The sequence below is a fragment of the Malaclemys terrapin genome, chromosome 7 (assembly GCF_027887155.1).
Source record: "Malaclemys terrapin pileata isolate rMalTer1 chromosome 7, rMalTer1.hap1, whole genome shotgun sequence".
Classification (NCBI taxonomy): Eukaryota; Metazoa; Chordata; order Testudines; family Emydidae; genus Malaclemys; species Malaclemys terrapin.
Window position 1 is genome coordinate 60,410,193 of NC_071511.1, and position 21,586 is coordinate 60,431,778.

At 48.4% G+C, this 21,586-nt stretch overlaps 1 protein-coding gene across 1 annotated transcript in view; it reads right to left on the reverse strand.

Moving 5' to 3' along the window:
• The window catches only part of ARHGAP22 (Rho GTPase activating protein 22), a 253,622-nt gene that overhangs the window by 208,852 nt on the left and 23,184 nt on the right, over positions 1–21,586 (reverse strand). The window contains exon 2 of the mRNA XM_054033359.1: positions 15,618–15,817. Coding sequence (XP_053889334.1) covers positions 15,618–15,817 — 200 coding nt within the window. The remainder of the gene's footprint in view (positions 1–15,617; positions 15,818–21,586) is intronic.

Genomic DNA, 21,586 nt, shown 5'->3' on the forward strand with positions numbered 1-21,586 from the left:
AGGGAAGAACAGTGGAGAGACACAAAGACAAGGAAAGGCAGAGAAAGGGAGGGTGGAGAAGGAAAAGAAATACAGGGTGGTGAGAAAACATAGCAACAGAGTGATACTGAACAGGACTATAAGGTAATGAATAACTGGAAGGCCACGTATTAATGACAGACCATATTTTACCCTTGATCTTTGTCCAAACTACTGACTGATGTCAGCGAGAGATCACCAGTGGATCGAGGGTGACATGTCTTCAGTTCATCCCCCAGCCAATAAAAGGTACAAGACACAAGCTTGAAATCTGAATTCAGATTTTGGACATCCTTGAATTTAGGTAGAGGTTGGATCAAGAGCTGCAGTTTGGCATTCAGGCCTCTCTCTGGAAAGTACTTTTAGGTCATGGGTGCATGGTGAAGGGATAGATTGTCACAGCAGCCTCCAGCGTGGTCTTCCCCACCTGCATATTGTCCGACTGCACTGGGTGGAGTTGCTCTCTTACAACTGCTCCCATCAGGTGATCAGAGACTTCTCTAGTGGATAACAGAGTCTAGCTCGCTACCGTCCAGTCTTTCTGGCATTTTGTAAAACACCCTGTAAATAAACTAATAAAAAGTAGGAATGATATGAAGAATCTATATAAGCAGGCAGGGCATATTGATTCCATCAGCAGCTGTCACTGGTAGTGAAACATTACTGAATTTAAACAGATTGATGTGACTTCTCCACCAGTCAATCAGGCTGCATTAGCAACCTTGCTCAGGAGCTAAATTAACAATGGTTTAAATCAGTTTCAATATCACAGGGGCCAACTTCTGTATACCAAAGCAGAGTAAACTCCAGCAGGTCCAGAAACAAAAAAACACCAAATCCTAACTAAACGTACCTTCCTGAGCATTCTCTGAGGGTGGGCAGTTAGCCATAGAACCCTGCTGGGTCAGGGGTTCAAATCCAACCTATGTCAATACTAGCTGGAGTTACCATCATCTCACAGCTGTTTAGTGGGCCTCTATGAAATGAGTTCTGAGGACAAATCTACACATCACAGAAGCCCCCATTTGGATTGTGTCAACAGAATGGCCAAATACAGTAAAAGCTTTGTTATCTGGCATGTTGGGGGAATGGAGTTCGGAGTGCAGGAGCGGATGCGGGGTGCAGGCTCTGGGAGGGAGTTTGGATGCAGGAGAGGGTTATGGGCTGGAGCAGGGGTTGGGGTGTAGGACGGGGGTCAGGATGTCCCTGCAGCTCTCATTGGCCACAGTTCTCAGCCAATGGGAGCTGTGGAGCTGGCACTCGGGGAGGGGGCACAGAACACCCATGGCCGCGCCTTGGCCTAGGAGGCAGAGGGAAATGCCAGCCGCTTCTGGGAGCCGCATGGAGCCAGGGCAGGCAGGGAGCCTGCCTTAGCCAGGCTGCACTGCTGACCAGACTTTTAACAGCCCAGTCAGCAGTGCTCACCAGAGTTGCCAGGATCTCTTTTCGACCAGGCATTCTGGTTGAAAACTGGACGCCTGGCACCCTATCTACATCAGGGAACGTTACAAAACATTTCCCTCTAGTGCAACTGCTGGTTCAGCTGTACCAGCATGGGCCCCCCAATATAGACAAGTCTCCTGTGGTCACACATTTTACTTTGTTAGCCTCCTCTTAGCACTGGTAGGATTTTTTGGCAATACTGCTCATGTCCATAGAGTCAAACTGCAAGAGACACTGCTGGGTGAAGGCCTGGAACACAGCCACTTTCTGGAGCTGTATGAGTGTCAAGCTTCGGTGTGTAAATTCGAAGGCCAGAAGGGACCACTGTGATTATCTAGTCTGACCTCCTGCATAACTCAAGCCAGAGACTTCCACTGCTGCTGCTTTGGCTGTTTGATATATTTCTGTACTCAGAGGAACAAGAACTCCACGGTTATTGTGAAAGCAATGCAGCCTAGGGGAAAATATCCTGAACCTGCAACTACTCATTTCTCTCCCAACAAGGAAACAACTCACTCCTAGAGTCCAAACTTCTTCCAGTGGCTTGGAAGCAGGGACATCGTTACAGGGACAAATCTGTTCACCACACCTCCTGTTCCACTCTGACCCAGGAAAAATGGACAGCTGTTTGTGGTGAATCTCAGGTAATCAGCCGGAGTGTCTTTTGGGAAGAAGAAAGGAAAGTGGGTCAGAGTCCTATGTTTCTCACTAACTTTTTTTTTTTGGAAGGGGGCAGTGTTTGCATGACAGTAAATATTTGTGAGTGGCCATATTTTAACCTGAGACATCAGCAAACCAGGGACCTCCAGAGCCAAACACATTGTTTAAGCTGTAGCAGCTCAAAGAGCCAAGGCTCTTTAACTAGGGTGTACAAAATTCACACCCTCTGCTAATCAACCCCAGCAGGCGACCTGTAAGACACGCGGCCCAGTGGATTACAAGAGCTTCAACACTAGGAGCAGTATGCCGTTGATAGAGTGTCCAATCTGCTCGACCAATAAATTGCATGGATGTGCTCTGGTTATTTTTAGAAGGTTGCCTGCTGTTTGCAGAAGCAGAGACAAGAAGAGAAGATTCCCAGAAGCGGCTGGCTGTCCCCACAGTGGTTTGTGGCAGGATAAAGCTCCACCATGTTCTACATAATGTATGATTTTGCCCACTTTGAAACTGCCGCCACGCTGCTGCTAAGTGCCGTACGGTCTGTTAGGGCCAGTGGGGCTGCGTTGTATAGATGCTCCTGCCAAGACAGGGGCTGGAAAATGGAAATATGCAAATACTCTTCAGGTCTCAAAGCACAAGGAGCCAGGCAGCGAAATGTGTCAGCTCCTTAGGGGCTGGGCTGAAATGTCTGATTACTACCAGGTGTCATCCAGAAGTTTACTAATCCCCATTATCTCAGTGAGATAGCTCCAGAGGAATCTAGAATTCCAATCCTAAACAAGTCAATAAAAACATTTGCAAATGCTTGACAATGTGCTTTGATCATTGCCTATTATACGTATTATAATGGTCCCACTGTTCCTCTCTGCTCCTGGCTGCTCATTGCTGCATCCACCTGTTGTGTCTCATTTCAGATTGCAAACTTTTTTGGGCAGGCACCATTTTGTTACATGTGCGTACAGCAACTCCCACAATGGACCTTGATCCCCAAATGGGCCTTCAGGTGATACTGCAATATAAATATTTATGATGACAGTGCAGGGCTAGGTTATCTGTCCAAAAACCACACAAACCTGGGGATGGAATCTAGGGAGAAGACAGAACTCCATCAAAATCCAACCTGAAAGTTGTTTGTTTTTTGAAAAAGGGATGAGAATCAGTTAAACAAAATCCAAGAGATAAGAATAAAAAACACCCTACACCCACACTGTAAATGAGGGTCACTTAAGCTAAAAGACACAGTGAAAGCATCTGTAAGATACAAAATGAGGAAGCAAAGGAAAATCAGAGCCAAAAACAATTCCAAGGAAAAGAATGGAAAAACAAGAAAAATCAAACTGAAGCCATCTCCGCCCAAGTACAATAGACAGAGCCAGAATCCTGGCACATTTTGGGTGCTCGAGATCCTTAAATCATTTACAATATAAAATGTTCAATACAAAAAGAGAACAACAAATTAGCTAGAGACCTGCTCCTGCTCCCCTTGAATCAAAGGGAGTTGTGCTACTTGCTGCCAGACCCATAGCTTCTTTAAAATACCTTAAAATACACACCCACCCACCCCTTTCTCTGGACCATCAAGAAACCTTTCAGGTGAAAACCCCATTTAACACAAGGAAGCACCTGCTACCTGAATGGCAATGTTCAAGAAGGGCAGTGCCTATAAAAGTTCACTCTGTGACTTAGACTGGGGAGTTTTGTTTGTTTGATTTAAAAATCAAAACTTTGCCATTCTTCTGGAAAGCACCCGTCTATAATTCTTACAAGGGCCTTGGATCAGCCTCAGTGCAGTGCCCAACTACTCTAGCACACGTCTTCTAAGGAAACAATGCATGCTGGGAAAGGCTAGCTCTGGGGAGTGTTCTGTCATGTCCAGGAAATCTGATGCCAAAGCTGGCTGGATTTACTAAAATCGGTTGTTTTATATTTCCATACACAAGGAGCAAAGAGATGCTTTCAGCCTGAATGGATTCCTGTAGATCAAGAGGGCAAACAACCAAGAGTTAAATCTCCATGAGAGACCATGTGTGTGTGTGTGTGTGTGTGCGTGTGCGTGCACTCTATGACTTGCAGTTTCTGTACTGAACACACAAAGGCTATTGTCTCCAGTAGACACACTCTTAGACAATATCAACATTTCCGTACACAGACAAACCCATAACAGTTTCAATCATATGCTTTACCTTAATTATTAGTGCATCAGCTAGAGATGGCCCAGAAACTATAAGAACTACTCTGTTCTCCCCTGAAACTTTGCACATATCTAGAATCAAACTAAATGTTGGGCTAATTACTCTTCCCCGCCACCCACTGTTTTTTTTTCTTCACATGCAGCAGAAATGATGAAATCCCATGGCTGAGATTTTCAAGACCAGTCACTTAAGGGATTTGGATGCAGAATCTCTATTAAAATGAATGTGAAGTAGGTATCCAACTCCCCTAGGCACATTTAAAATGGTCTCGGAGCTGGTTGCAGGAGGTATTCTCATGAGGAGCACAGTTCTCCTGAGTTTTTCCTGCCAAGCTTTACCAGACTCAGGACAACGGGGTAGTTTGGAAGAGCATGCAAATTTATGCGTGTGTGTGTATAAGAACCAAACCTTCTGAAACTGACTCCTCGCATTTAACTCTGGGCTCTTGGTTCTAGCGTGTATAGCTTCCCACAGGCTCAATAATGGCTCTCAATGTGTGGGTGTGAGGTGGGGAGCAAGGAGTCCCTTTGTTGGACCCCCCCACACACCTTTACACACATATTCCTTCTCTACTGCTAACGCCAGAGCCCTGTGTTTCTCATAGTGTCATTTCTCTAAGAGGAGCATATTTACAGAATTTTCTGTAGAGAGCTGGAGTCAGAAGATTTCCTTTAAGCAAACAATGCAGAATCCATAAACTAAGTTATAAATGGCATTGTCCAAGGTTCGTTATCCCTTGTAGTATTATGGCAGCCTCTGACAAATCTTAGTAGGCTTCGGTAGATAAGCAATCAACACCTGAGCCTCCACGGGAGGTCAGATAAATAACCTGCAGGAAAGATCAATGGGGTGGTGGGAAGTTCGGCTAAGCTAAGCTTCACCTCCCCCTGGTATTTGCAGATCATGCTGAATACTGACATTAGCAGAAATGCAGATTTTAAAAAACAGCAAGCGTAACCTAAGAGCTGGAGATAATTAGGGATTAAAAAAAAATTGACCTAGTACCATGAGGCCTTCAACAAGGAAGGTCTCCCAAGGTCACAGCTGACCTGCGAACAGACAGCTAAGTTTTCATCGGTCATTTCCCACCCATGCCACTTTAAAGTCCCAATCCACAATTGTCTACAGAGCTCTGAGAAGTCACACACTTCCAGTGACAAAATTCAGCAGATGCAGTTCCTATGATGTAAAATGGTAAAGAAATATCCAATCAGGCACTCTGATTTGACTTACTTTCTCATAGGACATGGGGTCCTCCCAATGACTAGGCCATGCATTCAATATTGAAAGGAAACAGCTTTACAATTAACTTTCAGTTAATTTTGTCAATACACCTGTGGAACTCACTGCCACAAGTTACAACTGAAGAAAAATATTTGGGGGTCATGGTAGATAATCAGCTGAACATGAGCTCCCACTGTGATGCTGTGGCCAGCAAGGCTAATGTGATCCTGGGATGCATCAACAGGGGAATGAATCTCAAGTAGGAGTAGAAAGGTTATTTTATCTCTGTTGTGACAGACCCAGACCAGTGGAGTACAGGAGTCTGGTAGAGGGCAAATATACTGGTCACTGGATGAGTAGTTTTCTGTTCCCTGAGTGACCAGAACAGGGGCTGCTCTAGAGTAATCAGGAACCTGCTAGAACCAGTTCAGCCAGGCAGGCTAATTAGGACACCTGGAGCCAATTAAGAAGAAGCTTCTAGAATCAATTAAGGCAGGCTAATCAGGGTACCTGGGTTTTAAAAAGGAGCTCACTTCAGTTTGTGGGGGGAGTGTGAGGAGCTGGGAGCAAGAGGCACAAGGAGCTGAGAGTGAGAGGGTGTGCTGCTGGAGGACTGAGGAGCACAAGCATTATCAGACACCAGGAGGAAGGTCCTGTGGTGAGAATAAGGAAGGTGTTTGGAGGAGGCAATGGGGAAGTAGCCCAGGGTGTTGTAGCTGTCATGCAGCTGTTACAGGAGGTACTATAGACAGCTGCAGTCCACAGGGCCCTGGGCTGGAACCCGGAGTAGAGGGCGGGCCCGCGTTCCCCCCAAACCTCCCAATTGACCTGGACTGTGGGTTCTCCCAGAGGGGAAGATCTCTGGGCTGTTCCCCAACCCACATGGTGAATCTCTGTGGCAAGCAAATCCGCCAATAAGCGCAGGACCCACCAAGATAGAGGAGGAACTTTGTCACACTGTATTTAACATGGTGCAACCATGTTGGAACACTGTGTTCAGTTCTGGTGCCCACAATTCAAGAAGGATGTTGATAAATTGGAGAGAAGTCAGCGAAGAGCCACGAGCATGATTAAAGGATTAGAAAACCTGCCTCATAGTGATAGACTCGAAGACCTCAGTCTATTTAGCTTAACAAAGAGAATATTAATAGACATAGGATGTAATCAAGTTAAATATATGGGGAACACATTTAATGAAGGGCTTGTCAACCTAGCAGAGAAAGGTCTAACATGATTCAATGGCTGGAAGTTGACGCTAGACAAATTCAGACTGGAAATAAAGCATATATGTTTGACAATGAGGGTAATTAAACATTGGAACAATTTACCAAGGATCGTGGTGGATTCTCCATCACTGACAAATTTTTAAATCAAGACTGGATCTGTTTCTAAAAGATCTGCTCAAGGAATTTTTGTGGGGCACGTTCTGCGGCCTGTGCTATACAGTTCAGACTAGATGATCACAATGGTCGCTTCTGGCCTTGGAATCTATGAATAAGCCATGAGCAAAGCCAGATTTAAAAAAAAATTAGGTAATTCTCAGAGATAGGATAGAGGCCACCAAATGCATTCTGCACCTGTATGATGTTCTGTCCTGTGCCATATCTGGCATGTTACAAGGTAAAAGGTCTATGAGGGACAGATGTCTGTTGACGCCATCCAACTAAAGCATTAGGTCTTCCAAGGAGGTCGTTTCCATCCCCCTTTCACTGGGGAGGAAAGTTGAAGAGGATTCTTGCAGGGCAGCTGGTAGGCATTCAGAGCAAAAGACCATACCACCTTAGAAAGCTTTGGGCGACCGTTTGAGAGAGCAGGACCTATTAGTTAGAAGACAGGTCTCTTCAGTCGACTTGAATTCCACCCATTTGATGTTTCTGATCATTCGCAGATTCTTCATCTGGATGATGTCCAACTTCTTGTCAGTTTTGAGGGCCATGTTGAAGACCCATAGGTCAGGATACTGACAACTGAAGCATTATATATCCTCAGCTTCATCTCTCTACTTATCAGGGTGCTTGGTTTACGAAAGACATTCTTGAGGAAATGCCCCATTACTGACAATGCTTTCGCAGTGCGAGGTTCAAGTTCTTTCTTGATGCAGCCCATATTATCTCATTTGACATTGCGGACTCTAGTACAGAACACTGCAGTGTCTCTCCTCAGCAACACAGGCTACTTGCAAGCACATCACACCTGTCCTCTGCTCTCTCACTGGCTTCCCAAAGAACAGCGAGTCAAGTTCAAGGTCTCAGTCCATATCTTCAAAGCTTCTCATAAAACCCTGTAGGCAGCTAAACTCACTTACCAGCTAAGTTTTTGCAGTAAAAGTTTGCCAGGTGTCTATATTTCTGGCTCTGGGCCTGTGTATTGCTGCCTCCCTCTAGGGCAATTCCTATCTCCTGCCTAACCCCTAGAGAAATTCAGAAGGATTTCCTAGACACTCTGTCACAACACCTAACTCCTTTTGTGCATTCAGGCCTTAGTGCCTGCAGCGACTGTTGACTTTGACGTGGACACTTGTTCCCTGGAAATTGGGTTGAAAACCATTCAAATCTTTCAATAATGGTCACTGAAGAACGTTGATAGTGAAATGGCTCTCTACAAAGCTTCTCATCAAGGGTAGTCCTGCACCAATGATCTAGAACAGTGTTCCCCAAACTTTTCATGGTCGTACTCCCCTTTACCCCTGTCCATACCCCCCGGGAGTGGGGCCATGGCTCCTGGGGGTGGGGGGTGTAGGCACGAGGCTGGGGCCAGGAACGGAGCCACGGCTGGGGCCAAGAGTGGATCTGAGGGCAGAGCAGGGCTGGACGGCTCTCCCACCCCATCCCCTTTGAGAGCAGGGCCTGGGCCAGCCCCTACATGTTCCTCCACACACACCCCAGGGGGGCATGCCCCACAGTTTGGGGACCTCTGACCTAGAAGTGAGAGGAGCTGCATTTCCTGTGTCTCAGACAATGTCAGAATAGACTTCCTGCCAGGAAGCATCAGTGTGACAGGGTGCACTCCCCTCACGTGAGCACTTCCTGTTGGCCAGCTATGAACCTGAACTCTTTGCTCTTCTGGTGCCCCCTGCTGGCTGTTGCCCTTACCAGATAGGTCTTCAGTGGCTCAGCCCTCTGGCCAAGTCACACACAGTCAACATGTGAACGAACAAACCCCTCCAGGGTAATGAATTGTTTAAACTCTTGGGCTTTTAAGGCAGTGTCTTATCCCCTCCTTGGGGCTTAAGCCACTTCCCTAGTGGCTGGTGGGGAGACCCAGGCCTGCCTTCGATTCTGGGTCCCAACCCAGCGACCCTACAAATAGCAGGCCCCTGCTGCTTCCTTTAACTCCATTGCTGCTGTTATTTCCTGGGCTGCTTCCCACCTAGCCCCTTACTCTTCCCCATACCGCAGGCCTGCTTGAGCAGAGTTTCTCCCAGGCCTCCTCGCCTGGAGAGTCTCACAGACTCTTCAGTCCTTCCTCATTCTTCTGGTCCCAGCCAGCAATTGACCTGCTCAGGCCCTACAGTGCCTTTAAAGGGAACCTACTGCGCTCTGATAGGCTGCTTCCCTGCAGCCTTTGTAGGCAGGCCTGGAAGACCCACCTTCACTGCTCCTTTTCCCAGGGCAGGATGTGGCAGGACCAGAAGGCCTGAAAGACCTAGTACACACTATCACAATCAGTAAAAGGTGCTTAGCCAGCAACACACAGCGACACAGATACTGTAACAACAAGAGAGATTTGAAAAGAAAACTATACTGAGTACATATCGTCCACCACACAAATAGTCACCACAGTTTTCCAGCAGGATACAGTTTTGAAGTTGAGCATGTTCCCAATATGTCCTTTGGACATCTGCACAGTGACTAATTATCTACTACTCTGTATCCCTGGCAAGTCTAGCCCCAGAGCTGTTCAGCAAATATCAAATTAGAACTTCCTGAGCACTAGTTTGTAGTACCAGAGTGTCTTGGAAAGCTGTCTCCAGCACACATCTGTTGTCCTACAAAGGAACTCAATCATCTGATCTTCACTTTCCTGATTAACTAAGTAGACCTGCTTCAGTTAGCTTTATTAAGTCATTTTCTCTCACTCCCCCAAATAATCACCAGCTGGTTCTCTTCTCCTGCTTAAGTTCCTTAACATTCTTCTCTCACCATCCTCTCCCTGACGTCCTTTCTTCCTTGCCTCTGGCCACCTCCCCTAACACAGGCACACTCCCATGAGCCACCTCAGGACTCCCTTTCACTCCCCCAACATTCCTTTTAGGAGAACTCCCTAATTAACTTGGATTGTTTGGCGAGGCTCCTTTCTCTGTTATAATAACTAGCATTGCAAGCTCGCTTTATGCCTTTACTTTGCAGGAGCAAAGGATGCCTGCAGAGCAGGAAAAACACATCATTTACTGACACACTACTTGGCTAGCACCGATACTATAGGAAGAAATCAGTCTGAGATGCTGATGCTCCTAAATCTTACTTGGGTGCCAGAACCGTCCTTAGCAAGACTTGGAACTTCCCTAGCACCTTTCACACCATGATCTCAAAGTGCTTTCCAAACAAATGAAGTCTCCCAATCCCCTAGGACAGTGGTCTGCAAACAGCAATGTGCACCCCCGTAGGGGGGCAAAGAAGGATGTTCAGGGGGGCACAGCAGGGCATGGGCCGGTGTGGCAGGGCCCGGGCCAGCCCCCACAATGGGGCAGGAAGGGAGCGCCACCCATTCCCGCTCTGTTCCCAGGACTGCTCTCACACTGGCCCTGGTCCCAGCCACAGCCCTGCTGCAGCTGTCAGCCCCTGGTCTTGGCTCCCGACCCCTGCTCTCAGCTCCTGCTCCTGGCCCCAGCTGCAACATAACACACCCAAGCGACGTAAGTTACACCAACAGAAGTCGGTGCGAGTCCTTCTGCCACTGACATAGCTACTGCCACTTGTGGAGATGGTTTTATTATGTTGACAGGAGAGCTCTCTCCCATCGACTTAAAGAGGCTACATGAGCGATCTTACAGTGCTGTAAGCTCACTACTGTAGACATGGCCTCAGTCATCCAGGATTGCACAATACTGTAAAATGTTTCAGTGGGATAGCCATGTTAGTCTGTATCCGCAAAAACAATGAGGAGTCTTTGTGGCACCTTAGAGACTAACAAATTTATTTGGGCATAGCCCACAAAAGCTTATGCTCAAATAAATTTGTTAATCTCTGAGGTGCCACAAGGAGTCCTCGTTGTTTTTACTGTAAAATGTATTATTGCAGTCTCCGAGGTGGACAATTATTAATTCCCTCATCTGTAAAATAGGGATAACTGATACACAGAAAGGGTAAGGTCTAGATTTGAAAGGTATGTTTGCAACTCCTAAGTTGACATAGGAGCCCAAGGGCTAGGTCTGTAGAAGTATTTAAACAACAAACTTAGTGAGGGCTTGCAACACTGAGCCGAGCAATGCCTAAATATCTTTACAAATCTGGGCCTAAGTGACTTGGTTGTGATCACACAGTGACGCAGCGCCAGAGCCAGGAACCCAGGAGTCCTGACTACAAGCACCCTTCTTTAATCACAACACACATTGCCTTCCAGAAGAACTCAACTGGCACCCAAAAATAGAAAAGAGAAGCATTTTTTAAGACAACACAGTGTAGACTCCCAGCACATCTTGTCCCCTTAAGGTATCTGGAATCTGTATAATCCATCCCAGAAATCAAGCCAGAACAATTTTTGCAAGGTTATTGCTGCACGTGGTGTGCTCTCTGGCCATGGACACCACCTGAGCCATCCCTCAACTAGTTAAGATCATATCACTGTTAGCAAGAACCTGAAACTCTGAGCTCCCAACAATGAAGAGCTGGACTGGGAGAAGTCAAAAGCCATCTTGAACTGTGACCACAAACTAAGCCTAGTCATACCTGGTCAGTACTAGGATGGAGACCTCCAAGTAACACAGAAGATAACAAATACAAGGATTCACACACACAAATCTGTGACAGAATAAATGATTCCGGCCTGTGTTTTATAGGGAACAGCATGATTGAGGTGTAAAGAACTAAAGCATAAATGGGTTGTTCACAGCTCTTTACACAACGGCATATCCATGTGGGCTTAAGGCCCTTTGACAGCATGACCTTCATCTATCATGGCTTTTCATCAGCCAGTCTACAGACAACAACTAGAGTGCTGAGTGTGAGAGTCTCGTGGGGTGAAAGGCACCAGTCTGTTTTGTGTCTGTGGGAGGGATGGTGACCCCAAAGGGGCCTGCGCCTGTAGGAGAGAGATTTCCTGTTATAGATATTGTTCCTTGGAGCCCAACTTCCATGGCTCTAGAATTCCAGGCATGGAATAAACAACAAGTGAACTGCTAGAGAGCCTGTTCTCATGCAAAATATTACTGCTGGGACATAGTCCAGGTTTTGTGCCTCACCTTCAAAGTTCTCCATGGGTCTGGACTAGGTTACCTAAAGGGGAGACGGTTTCACTCTGCATGATTGCAGCTACCCAGGAGAGCTGCCATCCTCTAGAACTGTCAGCCCCAAGAGCAAAGTTCCTGTGTGCAGGACACAGAGCTTTCTTAGTGACCAGCTCCTGAATCTGGAACTCACTCCCAGAAGAGAGGAGGCTGGGCGTCAACAGAAAGGGTGGTCCAATGGTGAGGGTACTAATCTGGGACTTGGGAGACGTAGGTTTAATTCCCTGCTCTGCTACTAGGGTGACCAGATGTTATCAGGACTGTCCCAATATTTGCTTCTTTGTCCCACGTCCCGACCAATGTTTGGCCGGGACACTGGACAAACAAGAAATTTTGCCCTCCACTCTGGCGCTCACGCCCCACCCCCCCCCCCCGGCTCTGTCCCCTCCTTCCCCCATTGGCTCCCTCCCCAAATCCCTGCCCTGGCCCCACCTCTTCCCCAACCACGCAGCATTCCTCCTCCCTCCCAGGCTTGCAGCTGCATGGCGGTGCAAGCCTGGAAGGAGGGGGTGGCGGCGGTGCCTGGATCCTGGAGCTGGTGAGTCAGCTCTGGCACCCAGGCACTGGCGGGCAAAGGGGTGCTGGCAAGGGAGGGAGATGGGGGGGCTCAGCTCTGAGCCCCCTGCTGCACCAGAGGGCTCCTGCCTGGGCTGCTGCACACCGGGGCCGAGAGTGCAGCCTGGAGGCTGCTCCAGCCCGGCAGCGCGGTGGGTCCGGGTGGGGGCAGTGCGTAGCGGGCAGGGGCCGGGTGGGCAGCGCGGGGGCTGAATCCCCGCTGCTGCCGGGGAGCCCCACGCCTCTCCCTCCCACTCGCGACTAGGGAGACTAGGTGCGGAGGACGCGCGCCGCATGTGGCTGCGGCGGCGGGAGGCACGTCCCGCCATGAAGGAGCCGCAGCCGCGAGCGGGAGGGAGAGGGGCGGGGCTCCCCAGCAGCAGCGGGGATTCGGCCCGCACCGCCCACCCGACTCCTGCCCACTCCGCGCTGCCCCCGCCCGGACCCACCATGCACCGCATATGCCTGGGGTGGGCCAGGGGGCGGGAGGCTCCACGAGGAGGGCAGCGTGTGTGGCCGGAGCCTGCTAATGCCCCCGGCCCCTTTGAAACTCCTTTTTTTTTTTTTTTGCTACCCCCCCTTGCGTCCCGATATTTTATAGTGCTGATCTGGTCACCCTATCTGTTACAGACTCCCTATGTGACCTTAGTCAAGTCACTTAATCTCTCTGGGCCTCAGTTCCCCAGCTGTATAATGGGGCTAATACCCCTGCCTCAGAGTGAGGATAAAAATATTATTGTGTATGATGCATTGCAATTATGTACTACCAGGGCCTGGTAAGTACCAACACTACCTAGAGAGATGAACATTAGCCATTTCAGAACATGACACAAACCCCGCTTCTCTGACCTACGTTCCTGCAAGAAGTGGACAAATCCAGCCCAGGCTGACTTCTGGGAAGAGAGAGAATGTCTGTCTTCGTATTCACTTTTTAATCTTGGAAGATGCTCAGACACTATGAGACTAGGCACCAAATAAGAATCTAGAGAGAGAGAGGTCAGCACTGGAGAAGGGCTAGGGATTGATAGCAATGAAAAATAAGGGCAGAAAAAATACTGACTATATGGACAATACTAAGTTAATTATCTCTAAATCAAGACTTTCATGAGATAGCAGCAGCTGTTTAACAGCCCCATCAGATCCAGATGTTTAGCGGAAGAACTCTTTGACAATTACTGCTTGTGCTGGGAGCCCTTTCATTAAAGAGAATTCAGATGACAGATATTTACTGTGGTTTCTGAACTGTGATCAATGCATATTTTTATTGAAACCAGATGGCTCAGATTAGTCCATAATAAATAATAACACACTATTCCATGTAATTGGACTTCCTCGTCAGGAAAGCTGCAGGGTAGAAAACTAAAGATTCACCTGGGAAACTTAAAAACCTTAGTGATACAGTAGGAGGGCTGCTCCATATCCAGGCAATACTGAGAAGTCTGGGAACACTTAGCGGGCAAGGCAAGAAACCCAAGGGTGCTAGACTAGGTCTATCTGACCTGCAGCAGTCCTCTCACCCCCAAGTCTCTTTGCGGTGCTGGCAAGCCATGCAGAGGGTGCTGCTGTGCTTTCCGGAATCCCATCCCAGAGCTTCATCCTGAAGGTGATACTGCCTCTACATCTGAGGGTGGCTTAAGGGGCCCAGTTTAGATCCAGATTTCTAACAGCCCCAAGTTTGAAGGAGTAAAAGGAAATTTTCATGCAACAGGGAATTAGCCTGTGAGAATCACTGCCACAGGAAGTTCTTAGGCCAAGAATTTAGCAAAATGGATACCCAGAATATCCATCGTTATAATCATTACACATAAGAATTTTGGAAGAGATATTAAACCTCATGCTTCAGGGCTTAAGCCAACTGTTAGAGACCAGGGTGACATCCATTTGGGAGGACAGATTATCTCACAACTACTACTGCAGGGTTTCTGGCACCTTCCTCTGAAGCAGCTGGTGCTGGGCACTGCTGGAGACAGGCTACTGGACTAGAAGGGCCTCAGGTCTGACTGCCTCTGGTCATTCATATGTTCCACATCAGATCATAGACGCCAACTTTCTCTGCCACCGGTGGGTGCCCACGCCCCCTGCCCTTTTCCCCGCCCCTGACCCCGCCCTGACTCCACCTCATCCCCGCCCCTGGCCCCACCCCCATTCCAACCCCATCCCCAAAGTCCCTGTCCTAACTCCGCCCCCTCCCTGCCCCTATTGGATCCCTTCCCCAAATCCCGGCCTTGGCCCCGCCTCTTCCCACAGTGCACCACGTTCCCCCTTCTTCCCCCTTCCTCCCTGCCCCGCAAATCAGCTGTTTCACGGTGCAAGCGCTGGGAGGGAGGGATGGGGGAGAAGCAGGACGCGGCGGCGTGCTCGCGGAGGAGGCGGAGGCAAGCTGGAACAGGGGGGCCGGGCAGGGCCACGGGGAGCTGCCGGGGGGTGCTGAGCACCCACCAATTTTTTTCCGTGGGTGCTCCGGCGCTGGAGCACACATGAAGTCGGCGCCTATGGATCAGATCCATTGTGCCCGTCTCCTCCACTAGCTCCCACCCCAGCATCCTATTTACAACTGCAGCCCCGTCTGTGGATGTGCTTCCTCCTACCTCCCACTCCTGTGGCTTAGTTACTTTCCTCTTGGTCTCATCTCTTTGTGTGTGTGTGTGTGGGGGGGTGTCCCTCCAGCTGGAACTCCAATCTGTCTGTCCCTCAGAGCCTCTTCTTACTAGTCTCCCCTCCTGCCCCATGTGGGCAGCGACACTCTGCAATGATGCACTCTTGTGCCAATTGCCTTGGGTCTGGTCAGAGGCCTGAAGAGCATTAATTACTCAGCAGATCGCTGAGGGAGTGGAGCTAACATGGTGATCTGCTTTGTTAGTGAGGAATTGCCCAGAATTCCCTGGGAGCTCTGGATCCATGGTCATCACCCCACGAAGCCCCAGTAGTGCCTCCTAGCTATGCTAGCGCTCTTACTGTTGAGCCTTCACAGCACTAGGAGTAACCAGAAAGGGCTCAGAGAGAGGTCTCAAAATGGAAGACTGGTCACACCCGTAGCTCTGGGGCCAGGGCCGATGCACCGTATCAGAGCGTGGCCTTACCTGCAGCTTGGTTTCCTCCTCGTCCTTATAGTAGAAGAGCTGGTCTCCACGCAGCACAAACCACCGTTGCTGCCAGTTCTTCATGATGCTCCTCTGCTTCTTCAGCCAGCCAGACTTCAGCACTCGGTCCTGCGGGCTAGGGGACGACGGCCTGGAGGGCAACCCGGTCTGCTCGCCCATCACCAAGCTCTTTGACCGGGCTGAAACACAAGCACACACTGCGTGAAACCGAAGAGCCAAACACGGGAGGAGACACCATTTTGAGTATGAAGAGAACATTCTAAATTCAGCCCATTTGTCCAACTGTTTGGGCCTGGCTTCTTGGACAGGGATGCCCCCTTGATGCCCTGCCTCCCCCCTCCCCCCATTCCTCTCCATGCTCCATCCTCCTAGCAGGGTTGCTTCTCCTCCACAGCTCTCTTTGCCTTGAAAGAACCACCTGCTTTTCAGGAGGCTACCCCTGAGTTGATACTATTCAGACACATCCCTATTACCAGCTCTAATGGTATTGCACATGCTAGGGACCTTCCAGGCACTAACTAACACCCCTGCGTTGGCACCACTGCTCATTTTATTTCTTACAGAAGCAGGTCACTTCCCTTCTCAGTGAAAGGGGAGTGATGGCCGTGGCTCCCCTCCTGTGGGGTTGGGAGGCTCAGACACTAAAGGTGTATAAAGCGCTTTGAGGGGTTTGAAGCAGAGGGGTAACAGAAGTAGAACGAGGAGGAATTAAAAGAGAAATCTAGGCTGGATCTCAGAAAAAAACCTTCCTGAGAGGGAGACCTATCAGAGTGGAACAGTCCCCCACAGGAACTGGTAGGAGTCTCATAGCTCAGGCCATTTAAAACCAGACTGGACTACCAGATACCATAATATACTGCACAGTGCAATCTGGTGCCCAGGGGTCTTCTCCATTTCTACTCCCTCTGCTTTTTACGAAGTGCAGAGCAATAGCAATTATTATTCACTACCCATCTCATTTTCCTGCCTTAGCACTAACCTGAGTCCATTCCTTCCCATTTCCACACGGTGCTCTTCCAGATATAGAAGCCACTTGTGTTTCTCAACAGCAGCCTTTTTCTGAATGGAGTATTGAGACTGCGTACAGTGAATATAACCTATTCTAGTCTGCCAGCAGCCAGGGGGGCGAGGTAATATCTTTTATCAGACCCACTTCTTCTGTTGATGAGAGAGGCAAGCTTTTGAGCTTACATGAAGAACGGTGTGTGGCTTGCAGGGGTGGCAGGTATACCAAACAGGATGCAGCACACTTCCACAGGCTGTCCCACCACCTTTGATGTGCCGCTGCCGAAAGAGTGCTGGAGCTATGGCCCCGACCATGCTCTGCCCTGTGGCCCTCTTCCTGTCCTCACTCCTCCCCTACCCCCAAGGCCTCCCCCACTTACCGCTTGCATCTCTCCACCCCAGTGGGCAGGGTAAGGGCCTCTGAGGAGGGGGCGAAGAGTAGAGTCCGGTGCAGATACAAAATGTATATCCGCAGATGCAGATATCTGCAGCGCTGCCAGGCTCTACCAGGAACTGCAGCGGCAAAAGAAGCAGCATATTTGGCCGCTGCTCCCAGGAGCCAGCACCCCATGCTGGCAGCTCCTCCAGTGTGGCTGTAACACCCCCTTCAGCGTGGCTGTACCACCCCCAGCCCTGCCCACTGAGGCGGGCACTAGGCTCACCAGCAACAGTCCTGGTCACGCTATTGTGTGCAAGTGGCTCGCACACTCCTGGCCGGGAGACGCAGATCGCTGTGTGGAAGGGACTCCTGTCTGGGAGCATGCGAGACACTTGTGCACACTAGCGTGACCAGGGACAATTTCCAGGAAGGCTGGTGCCTGTCCCAGTGTGCAGGGCTGGTGGCAGTACAGCCACGGCCAAGGAGCTGCTGGCATGAGGTGCTGGCTTCTGGGACCGTCGTCGGCCTGACATGCTGCTGCTTTCGCTGCTGTGGTTCCCAGTAGAGCCCTGCAGCTCCGTGGATATACATTTTGTATCTGCTCAGGACTCTACCAAAAAGACACAAGTGGTGAGTGGGAGGTGCCTTGCAGGAGGGGGCGGAGCCTCAGAAGGGAGAAGGCCAAGTCGGGGCAGGTGTTGGGGGTGGCACCAAGGGGGGAGCATGGGTGGGGCCTCCAGGGAAAGAGGCCGAGCAAGGGCAGGCCTCAGGGCGGAGCAGGGGCTGTGGCCCCCCAATTCTAGGGAACTTCTGGTGCTCACACACAGCCACCTCAAAGGCAAAACTCATGCACCGTCCATGGTGACTCGAAAGCTTGTCTCTCTCACCAACAGAAGCTGGTTCAATAAAAGATACTACCTCACCCACCTAGTCTCTCTGATATCCTGGGACCGACACAGCTACAAGACTGCAGATAGCAGAGGCCATGCAGTTACCATGTACCCAACCAGCCTTGTCCTCTAAAGGGCGAGCTCGCTGTCACACAAATTTCCAGAGGTGGCCTGGGTGCACACAAGATGGTGGCCGACCAGTCGGGAGAAAAAGTGTTCTGATAGACAACTGTGCTTTTCTTCACGTTTCCAGATGCATAGGTGCTCTGACAGGAAACCACTAGAGGCTATTTCAGCAGAGAAATCTGTGTGTGATCTTACTGGCTACTGAACGTGGCAGTTAATCAGCCACAGACTGTGTCCTTGGCCGTGAGAACAGAGCAAAGATGCCATGAGGTGACTTCTGACATCCCCTCTGCCTTATTTGACTGATGTACCGCACTGGATCTCAGAAGATCACGGTCACTCTGGAGTGGGGAGGCACTTAGCATTGAGACTGTATCAATGCTTAAGTGATAAAGTGATACAGAATCAATGCTGGCTACTCTTGCCGTGTTTCAATTGTTCGAAGTAGAGCATCTGCCTCTGCTGTAACCACTTGTGGCTCTCTGGGCTGCTTGCCTCTACCATGATGCCACATGGTGTGGAACTGCTTGGACGCCACCTCCAGAGAAAAGAGGAAGTGGAGGTGGCCAAAATTTTGTTGGCCACTTTGTACATGGCCCTGCAAGCTGCACAGCACCTTCTTCTGTGTGGCTAGCGGGCGATTGGGCAGGAAGGGCTCCGAACTTCATCCCAGCAGGTCCTGGACTTCTCTATTTTTTTCATGCAGTTCTTCAGTGTAATGCACTGTTAATGAACATGTCGTTCTCCGTGGTAAAGCCTGTCACTGCCTCCACCCAGTAGCCGGCCCACTGCCTGTAGCTTATCATTGGAGGTATAGAACAACAGCACTTTTAGCAGGCTTTCATGGCAAAACTGCTGTTGGGTCTCTGCCCTACAGGGTCATTAGCTGAGGGGTTTCCTCATTATCCTTTACTAGAAAGCTCTGTGATTGACAGTATCCCCTACTCATGTAGCAATAGGGAGCTTTTCCACTAGCTCAGGAACCGTTCATCTCGTGTACATTGGCCCAGCAGGTGGCCATTTTGCATTCTGCTCAGACCCCACTTTTGCAAGGGGAAGACCCTGTGGTCTCATTATCCCTTGAAGTGTCTAGTACATAGCAAAAGCCTTCCAGGAAAACACCATGGGAGATTGTTTCCAGAGCGGTTTGCAAGGTGAGCTCCACTATCCTCGCTGATTTTTATTCTTTTCACATATCCAGAAAGGATAAAAGCTCCTTTCAGACAGAATCCACTTCAAATAGCCACAAAATCCCAGCCTCAGACGTAGCTGGAGGAGGATGGGCTGCCCATCTCACCAGATTTATATTAATTTCTGGGCTTCATAAAGGATGGGAGATGAACGTGTAACCTTTCAAGGAATCCTTAACCACCACTAGTTCCTCTGTATACATTAACTACCCCATCCTCTTTCCATGCCCTGCTGGCCATCATAGTGCCCTCTAGCTCCCTTTGGTGGATATTTACAAAAGATAAATTACAAAAGAAATACTAATTTGTTTCCCTTTTTTATTTTTTAATATTTATGAAATGGATGAACCAGATCGCCCCGCACATGTGTACAATCGGCAAGAGTTAGTTCACACTGAATTATGTCAACTTTGCAAAATGTCTCTGATGAATTTAGCTGGTTGAACTAAACCCTTTGGCTTTACTAGGGACACACATTTCGTCAAGGACAAAACTGACAGTTGCAGTTTAAAACTCCAGGGGAACTGTTTGATCTTGGACCCCACTTCCACCCCAGAATTAAAAGCTGCTTTCTAAAACAGCAAGAGGCCAAGGTTTTGTACTTCCTGGGACAATTAGCCTAAACAATAAGCTTAGGACAATTAGCCTAAAAATATCCTAAATCCATATTTAGGTACCCAAATAAATGACCTGGTTTTCAGAAGTGCTAAACACCCAGCAGCTTTTTCTGACAGCTGCTTTTCGTCCTCTTTGTGCCAGCTATGACAGCATGAAGAGGACTTTCACTGGACCATGAGTTGCCTCCATTGTGTTTCATAGATTCCAAGGCCAGAAGGAACCAGTGTGATCATCTAGTCTGATCTTCTGTTTAACACAGGCCAGAGAACTTTTCCCAAAATTCCTAGAGTAGAGCTTTTACAAAAGCATCCAATCTTGATTTTAAAATTATCAGTGATGGAGACCCCACAACATTTGGTAAGTTGTTCCAAGGGTTAGTTACTCACACGGTTATAAATGTACACCTTATTTTCAGTCTGAATTTGTCTAGCTCGAACTTCCAGCCATTGAGTCATATTACACCTTTCTCTGCTAGATTGAAGAGCCCATCATTAAATATTTGTTCCCCATGAAGATACATAAAGACTGACATCAAGGCACCCCTTTGCCTTCTCTTTGTTGAACTAAATAGATTGAGCTCCTTGAATCTATCACTATTAGGCAAAGTTTTCTAGTCCTTTAATCATTCTCGTGGCTCTTCTCTGACCTCTCTCCAATTTATCGACACTAGAACTGCACACAGCATTCCCGCAGCAGTCACACAATTGCCAAATTCAGAGGTAAAATAACCGCTCTCTTCCTATTTGAGTTTCCACTGTTTATGTCCCAGGAGCGCATTAGCTCTTTTGGCCACATCATCACACTAGGAGCTCATGTTCAGCTGATCATCCACCATGACTCATGCGTCTCTGTTTCCCAGGATAGAATCCCGCATTGTGTAAATATGGCTGACATTCTTTGTGCCTAGATGTATACATTTAGCCATAATAAAATGCATATTGTTTGCTTGAGCCCAGCTTACCAAGCAATCCCAATCGCTCTGTATCAGTGACCCATCCTCTTTACCACTCCCCCAATTTTTGTGTCATCTGCAAACTTTATCAGTGATGATTTTATCTTTTCTTCCAATTCATAAATAAAAATGTTAAATAGTGTAACGTCAAGAACCGATCCCTGCGGGACCCCACTAGAAACACACTCATTCCATAAGGATTCCCCATTTACAATCACATGTTGAGACCTAGCAGTTAGTCAGCCTTTAACGTGATCCATGTTACTTTTATATTGTTCTAGTTTTTTTAATCAAAATATCATGCTGTCCCAAGCCAAATGCCTTATGCAAGTCTATTACATCAACAGTAGTCTCTTTATCAATCAACCCTGTAATCTCATCCATAGACCCATGTTGATTGGTTGGCAATAACTATATTATCCTCCTTGAACTCTTTATTAATTGAGTCCCATATCAGCCACTCCATTATCTTGGCCTGGATTGATGTCAGACTAATAGGGCTTTAACCCTTTTTAAATATTAGAAAAAAGTTGGTATTGTGCCAGTCTTCTAGAACTTCCCCTTCGCCCACTTGATCCTTCCTAAATAGGTTTTTAACCGTTAACTTTAACATTCCAGCCATGGGAATCATCCTACCTGGTTTCAGTAATACCAACTGGATCAAACTTTAGCTCATAAATGAGCAATTCAAACTTTCCCATGTTTGTTATGCAGGCTCCGAGCATTGGTGTAGAGGCAATTCTAGAATTTCTTCTCCTCATGTCCTTTGGCTACTTGATTAATTTTGT